Source organism: Etheostoma spectabile, chromosome 11 (assembly GCF_008692095.1).
Source record: "Etheostoma spectabile isolate EspeVRDwgs_2016 chromosome 11, UIUC_Espe_1.0, whole genome shotgun sequence".
Classification (NCBI taxonomy): domain Eukaryota; kingdom Metazoa; phylum Chordata; class Actinopteri; order Perciformes; family Percidae; genus Etheostoma; species Etheostoma spectabile.
The window spans coordinates 20,324,601-20,332,696 of record NC_045743.1 but is presented as its reverse complement, the minus strand read 5'-3'; the positions used below and the strand labels follow the sequence as shown (position 1 = coordinate 20,332,696).

The 8,096-nt window shown below is 43.1% G+C and overlaps 1 protein-coding gene across 6 annotated transcripts in view; it reads right to left on the bottom strand.

The window, feature by feature from the left end:
- The window catches only part of kdm6a (lysine (K)-specific demethylase 6A), a 63,946-nt gene that overhangs the window by 15,107 nt on the left and 40,743 nt on the right, over positions 1 to 8,096 (bottom strand). For 4 of the 6 annotated variants that reach the window (XM_032529351.1, XM_032529354.1, XM_032529356.1 and 1 more), the window contains 5 exons: positions 5,632 to 5,772; positions 3,656 to 3,748; positions 3,491 to 3,568; positions 2,145 to 2,260; positions 1,202 to 1,592 (listed from right to left, as the gene is read on the bottom strand). In XM_032529351.1, coding sequence (XP_032385242.1) covers positions 1,202 to 1,592; positions 2,145 to 2,260; positions 3,491 to 3,568; positions 3,656 to 3,748; positions 5,632 to 5,772 — 819 coding nt within the window. The remainder of the gene's footprint in view (positions 1 to 1,201; positions 1,593 to 2,144; positions 2,261 to 3,490; positions 3,569 to 3,655; positions 3,749 to 5,631; positions 5,773 to 8,096) is intronic. The other 2 variants (XM_032529353.1, XM_032529355.1) reach the window with 1 other exon arrangement.

The window sequence follows — 8,096 nt, the reverse complement described above, 5'->3', positions numbered from 1 at the left end:
CTACTGCGGTGATTTTGTAGGGGAGAGCATCTACATAGAAGAAAAAATTTAAAAGGATGTTTTCTAATGTGAACCATTCTTTGTTGAACTTTAATGCTTTACAAACACCAGTGGAAGTAAGCTGTGACTACTCTTCTGATGTGGTTTTGGAGAGGAAATTAGGTAGAAATACACTCGTTGACTGGCCTGACACCATTGTATTCATATAATAATCAATCCAGGCTAAGGTGAATAACAATGACTGCATGTTGCTTCCTCTAAATTTCAGGTTGTGGTCGACTAGCGGGTTCGGCTCGTTAGTTTGATAAATTAATCAGACCTGCATGTCACGCACACTAGCAGCAAACTGAGTATCCAAGAACAATTACATCAGTGGAAATGACGTCAAATCAGACACAGACTTCTGTTGTTACGTTTCCAGCCTCGCGGCTCTGAACCGTAACGTTAGTTGGGACAGACGGACTCCTTATTTCTTTAGGCTAACTATATTAGCTTTAGCCTGGCTGGTAACAGCTTTCTGCGGAGGGAAATGGCCGGGAGACGTTGTGATTATGTTGCATTAATCAGGTGATTTAGTCCGTGTTTACAGCAAACATAAAACACTGACTACTGTAGCTTCACTGACTACCTATCGAAAACGATGCGCATCACTGCGTCAGCTGCCCACGGTACCTTTCTACACACGGAGAGCCTCACTTCCCATAACATTAAACCCAGTCGGACTAACGTCACACGCACACGTTGTCCAAATGGCTACCTGTCTTAAAGGGGAAAGGTTGGACGGTAATAGACACGTAAAAGGAGAACGGTGGAAGTTTACTTTTCTATCAAGCAGCAAAAAAGGATTATGTCAACCTCGCAACGTCCTATGATAGGACTATCCCGCATGCGCACATCGTGATGTCGATGCTAAAACACAATATCGTTCAGCCCTAGTACATGGGCTCAGACAGGACTCCATGGTGCATTCATGTGCACCTTGTTAAACTAGTAGTACATTCAGCTGTACCTCGTGAAAGGAGAGAAACTAAAATTGTGCTATATAGTGTGGCATTGCCACAAAATAAAATAGAATTGAATCGTGGCCGTAAATTTCAAAGTCAAATCAAATCACGGATTTGGAGAATCGTGACACACCTACAAAACCCAGACATAAGAGACAGACAAACCCTGGAAGACATTCAAGGAACCAGTGGGATACCTGAGTGGTAGTGTTGCGTTGTTGGCTCTTCCATGTCTCGTCTGCATGACTGGGACTACTAGTAGTGCTGCTGGTGCTTGGGTGACTGGCGGCTGTGCAGTTGTGAGGTAGAGAGTTCTGCTGCGGGTAAGGCACGTTTCCGTTGCTCGCGCTGCCACCTCCCAGTCCCAGTGTGTGATTTTTGTCCAGGTGTCCCGGCAGCCCGGCTGAAGGACTTGAAGAACAGGATCCGTTGGCTGTGGGCTGGGGGACACACGGGGGCCGAATGGCTGTGTGATTGAGGGGGGAGGCGCGGGAGAGGCCTGCATGGTGGTGAGAGGACTCAGCCAAAGGACCGTTGGGAAGGCCGGGACGCGGCTGGCCACTCGCTGCTGCCTGCTGCCTCATCTGACACATAAACCAAGCAGAAAAGCAGACGCCGTACAGTAACAAGAGCTTTACTGAGCAGACACAACATTCTTCACACGTGTAATCCTCTACATACTCAACAGTGGAACGGCTCTGGTTCCGAAGTGATTTTCCCCGTTCAATATCTCCATTGACGTTTCAGAAAATGCTTATATAAAAGCATTTTAAGCCTGGAAACAAACCAACCAGCTACAAGATGAATTGTGACCATAAAAAACATTGATAGGGCGCAAAAAAAACAAACAATAAATGTGTACATAAACACATCATAGACTTCAATGCAAGCAGCTCAAAAGCCACCGGTGGGTGGGAAAAATTTCACCGGTAACAGCATGGGCCACCAATCGGAGATTTTTTTTTTTGTGTGTGTCTTCTACAGGAGCAGAAACCTTCTTTTCACAATCACACAGCTCGTGGCCAGTCTACCTCGGATTGTTTAGACAATACGGCTGATAATCAAAATCCTTATGGAGAAAATGAATGAATTACACTTTCGGAACCACACTGTTGAGCTCTATAATCAAAGTTGCATGTTTGTACCTGCTGCTGCTGATGTTGCTGCATGAGAGAGAACTGGTTCTCCAGCTGCTCCAGCATCTGCACCTGGGGGGGCTTGAGGTTTGCTCGGTTGGTCCGCAAGTGATCCAGATGCTGCACATTTATTAACAGGTTTATATTAATTTATTTAGGGGTTAAGATGGCAACAATGAACCGCAACATCCCTGGTTCAAGACCTGTTGCATCTCTCTCTGCCTCATTCCTTGCACTACCCACCCGCAAAAACACAATTTAAAAAAAAAAACCAATATGCTCCCTTAGGAATGCCCCGCTTCAAGTATCTTGAACCTTGAAGTGATGCAAAATCTCCAGTGTCAGGCAAGTGAACTTTCTCTGCAGACTCTTTTTCTCATTAAGAAACCGTTGGAAATATATTTTGATGCATTAAGCGGGTTCACATTGGCTTTCTACACTTTAAATAAAGTTTTTTACCTCTGGGCCACAAGCCACAAAAACATATCTGACTCGGTGGGAAAGTTTCTAGGGACAGACCGATTTATCGGCCCTGGCCAGTTACTGGCCCGTTTGCAGATCATCTGTGTCAGCGTTTCATTTGCTTAATGACCGATAAAGTTAATGAATTCAAAAGTGCGATACTTTGGCTTGGCTACAGCTCTGTCTGTTCCTCTGCCCTGGTTCCAATCAGCACTGAGTCTGACTCAATATCTGTATTTGATTTTTATTACACTCGCTTTTAGTATGTATGTTTCTATTCTGTGGTGTGTGTGTGTGTGAGATTCTCCTCTTTTGGAAGCCACCCCCGTGTTTGTATTGCTCTTTTTTGAAAACCTCAATAAAAACACTTGAATAATAATAATAATAATAAAGACGGCGCATCTTCAAGATCAATGTCGGGATTTTATGAATCCAAATAACTTTGTATCGGAAAATGTATATTTTTGAACCCAGCCAGTTTCTGTCGCCCTACGAGGAATTCTAAGTAATGACAACACAACTGTCGGTGTATCCACATGATACAGGCCTTCTGTGACTGTGCCCCCACCAGAACCCTCCTCCACACAGTTGCTAGTAGCCAAGGAGGACACAGAGGATTAAAAACAAACATGACTGAGTCTTCAGAAGAGGTAATAATCTTCACTCGAGTGCCTGCGTGGAAAAGTCGCCGGACACCACGATCTTCTTAACATACAGTACATCACACTGAGAAACCACAGAGAGTTGTGTGGAGCGGATAGCCTTAATTAGCTTTGTAGCAAGTCGTTTTGTAATGGCTTGAATATAACGGACGTTTATTACTATCCAATGATTAAGCACTAAAGCTGTAACCAGTAATGTTGTCCATAAAAAAAGACATTTTCCTACCTGAAGTTTCTGGGGCGTTAGGTACCAGCTGGGGATCTGCTGTGGATTGGAGCTGTTTGCCCACGAGTCTGCAACGCCCTGTAAGTGAGACCAAAACAATGTGGACCACGGCTCTAGCTCTCACTTCTCCCGCGGTGTAGTACATGTTAATGTTGTAAGCTGTACCTTAGCTGGGCTGGCAGTGCGTTTCCTCTTGGCAGGACTGGCCTGTGGGTCTGTGTGATTGCTGGCCGACTGGCCTCCCTCCCCCTTACAGGCCTAGAAAGCCCGGCACAGAGGCACAACTTGTGAGGAAACGCTGGACTCACAATAAAAACCAAAAGCTTCTTCCAAGTTCTCCAGTTCAAATAAACTACAACTCACAATGAGCCTGTTTCAAAAAGGAGACAAACAGCTACAAATCCAAACTTTTTTTGCAGAATGATACCAGATGATCAACTGTATACAACAATTACATGCACAACAATTTGCGCATTTAAATATTGCATGCATGATAATACTCTGATTAAGAAAAAGGGTTTGTGTTATATCGCCTTAATGCAAGGGATCAATTAAGGCCATAATCAGAGTACTCATGCTGTGATTACGATGTGGGATAATGCAATATACATTGCATTAGTGGAGGGTTGTTTGGACATGCAGACCACGTTTTTTATGTTTTGGTTTCCCACGGGTGCATTTACACATTCTCAAAACTCGGAGAGGGGTTGCAACATCCATAATGTTTACATTCACATTTACTCAATCACAGCTGGAGCAATTACCGTATATGAGCTAAAAACGTGATTTTATTAAAAGCTACATTTCCGCTACTCCTGTTCCTCTGTTTGATAATTTAGTGCAAATCAAGCAAGTGTTAATGATGGACGTGATGTTATTCGTAGCCAAAAGAAGATGGTGCCAATGGTAAAGATTATAATAGACAAAACTGCATGAAAACAGATCAGACGAGGAAAATAAGAGGACCAAATAAAACTGATGTGTTGGTGGTGGGGGTCAGCCTTCAGATCTAATATACTACGTTTTGCTTCAATTCATACTTCATACTATTTGCCAGTTTCAATCAATTCTAAAAAAGAAAAATTGAGCTACGAGTGTCACAAAATATATATTCACACTACTAAATAGCGTTAAGCATGCATGTTGAGCTCTGCAGTTTGCCAAGTGCATTTGTAACGACTGCAAAAGACGTTAAGCGTTGCTTAATAATTACATGTGACACAGAGAGAAACAATGAAGGTCAACTACACTCTGGTAATTAGATTATTAGAATATGGGCCTTGCTCCAATTCCTTCAGACTGAAATCCCTTTTACCTCTCGGCCCAGAAGTCTACATTGACCACGGATGCTAACCAGGATTTTGGAATCTAGGGATGCTAATTTAGAGGGGTTTTTTTCTGACCGATAGCCGACTCTCATTAACTGATCATTAATCGTTAACTGACATGCATGCAACTGAGTGGCAGTCCACCCTTTTCGTACTACTCTGACAAATTGTCCATGCTGCGTACACAGCAGCGGACTTGTACCACTCGCACAGCCACAATGTCCCGGTAAGTGTCGTGGACAAATGCTGGCTTCATGGACTTTTCTAGAACCACTTGCTTGGTACACTCTGGGCGTAGGGCGGCCGATTTAACCCGCCGGCCCTCATCGATATAGTGGCATTCGTTGCGTAGCTCTCCGCTGTGAGCGCTGTCACGCAGAGTGCCACGAGCAGAAAAAAGGCAGCGCGTGTTTTTTTTGGGGTCCACCGGCCAATTGGCCTCTGACTGTTCCAAGTTTTATCATTGTTTTGTTGGCTGGTGAGTCAAGCAAATCTACCAGCCAGTTGCATATTTTGCCAGCATTTGGGTGGTAGATGGTGCCAATTTTGGACCCTGAACGCAATTGTGCAAAGTAGGCACAATCAAGTTAACTAGGAGTAAAGAAATACATTGTTTAGCTTATTTATTTTTTCAACCGATTGTGTTGTCGGTTTACGGCTAATTGGTTCATCATAGACATCCCAACTTGAAACTATTATTGATAAAACATCTGAAAGTATCAGAGCAAGGCGCTCAGGTTTAAGAGTCCTCATAACTTTATTGTTCAAGTAATTTCCCAGAGGCTGTGGTCTCTTGGATAAAGTGGATCTCACCTGCTGTGCCTGTGCAGTGTTCAAGGCCCCCTGCCTGGACGTGAGCTCAGCAGGAATGGGGAGGCTCCACGCCTCCTCAATACTAGGAAGCATTTTACTCTTATTCTGCAGACTATCTGGCTGTAGGTTACACAACTGAGCCTAGGAGAAATTGTGTAAGACACAAACTTTAGTGCTGGACTTGGGTGTAACAAGAAAGGCACTACAAAGACTGCTGCTTACTTATAGACAGTGTTTGAGGTAAGCGTATACAGAAATAGAGCAGAAATGTTCAATGCCATGAGGGTATGCTTTTACAATTACAAGTGAGAAAAAAAAAATGTGTTTAACACACAAATATGAATCAGTATTCATATCTCAGTGGTCGAAAATCAAAATGACAGAAGCACAATCTGCGATTGCTTTTAAAAGCTGATTGCTTTGGCAATAGAGAGGTGAGGTCCCTCCCCGGTCCAGTGGACCCCATGGAACCTTATTTTGGAAAAAATGTGTCTGAAAGTTAACAAGGAGAGAAACTGTTTTTTGATCCTGTTTGAATTGAGCCATGGATTACACATGTGATAATTGTCAATTTGGAAGATAATTTTGCAAGTGAAGAAAGTCTCAGTTTGTTGTGGCACCACTTAGTTTTGGGTGAAACCGCTCAGTGAGCTGGATCCCTCGTCTCACACAATTTACGTCCCCGTCCTTGCTGCTCAGCTTGTTCGCTAGCTAGCTACCAGCTAGGCCTGCACGATTCGGGGAAAAATACGAATCACGATTTCTTTGCTTAGAACTGAAATGACGATTCTCTGCCACCATTTTTTTGGACCATGACAAAACAAAACAAAACAAATGGGCAGTACCAAACCAAGGTTATTATAGTTTTGAATTTTTCATTTTTATTTTTGTTTTGACTTTTGTTTTCAAATTCAGTTTGGTTTTGATTCGTATTTAAAGTGGGTTTGCTAGTTCAGTTTCGTTTTTGAAAATGCTTAGTTTTAGTTTAGTTTTTATTAGTTTTAGTCTTTTTTGTAGTATGGGTTATTAGACGGGGGATTCGAAAAGGTCAGAAAAAGTATTGTGTAATTACAAATACATTTTTAGAAATATGTATTCACAATGCATTCAACAATAACACCAGTAATAACAGCAGTACAAGCAATGTAAATATGATAACGAGCACAGATATGTAATATGATATATTAGATATGTAAACAGTCAACACAAGACACAGCAGTAAGTGCAGAATGTGTTTAGCCAACAGACTAAAGGAGACACGTCAACAGAGTAAAGGAGACAGACGTCAACAGAGTAAAGGAGACAGACGTCAACAGGCTAAAGGAGACAGACGTCAACAGGCTAAAGGAGACAGACGTCAACAGGCTAAAGGAGACAGACGTCAACAGGCGTCAACAGGCTAAAGGAGACAGACATCAACAGACTAAAGGAGACAGACGTCAACAGACTAAAGGAGACAGACGTCAACAGACTAAAGGAGACAGACGTCAACAGACTAATGAAGACAGACATAAACAGGCTAAAGGAGACAGACGTCAACAGGCTAAAGGAGACAGACGTCAACAGGCTAAAGGAGACAGACGTCAACAGGCTAAAGGAGACAGACGTCAACAGGCTAAAGGAGACAGACATCAACAGACTAAAGGAGACAGACGTCAACAGACTAATGAAGACAGACATAAACAGACTAAAGGAGACAGACGTCAGCAGAATAATGGAGACAGACGTCAACAGACTAAAGGAGACTAAAGGAGACAGACGTCAACAGACTAAAGGAGACAGACGTCAACAGACTAAAGGAGACAGACGTCAACAGACTAAAGGAGACAGACGTCAACAGACTAAAGGAGACAGACGTCAACAGACTAAAGGAGACAGACGTCAACAGACTAAAGGGACAGACGTCAACAGAGTAAAGGAGACAGACGTCAACAGAGTAAAGGAGACAGACGTCAACAGAGTAAAGGAGACAGACGTCAACAGGCTAAAGGAGACAGACGTCAACAGACTAAAGGAGACAGACGTTAACAGACTAAAGGAGACAGACGTCAAGAGACTAAAGGAGACAGACACCAACAGACTAAAGGAGACAGACACCAACAGACTAAAGGAGACAGACATCAAAGGGACTACAGGAGACAGACACCAACAGACTAAAGGAGACAGACGTTAACAGACTAAAGGAGACAGACGTCAACAGAGTAAAGGAGACAGACGTCAACAGACTAAAGGAGACAGACGTTAACAGACTAAAGGAGACAGACGTCAAGAGACTAAAGGAGACAGACACCAACAGACTAAAGGAGACAGACGTTAACAGACTAAAGGAGGGGCACGGACTGTTTGTTATGTTCAGTTTTATATGGAATGTCGGAATATCTGGGTTCCCAGTCGGAAACTATACACGTCTACGGGAAATGTCACGGTCGGAAAGATATTTGCTCTATGAAAGACATTGACAAAGA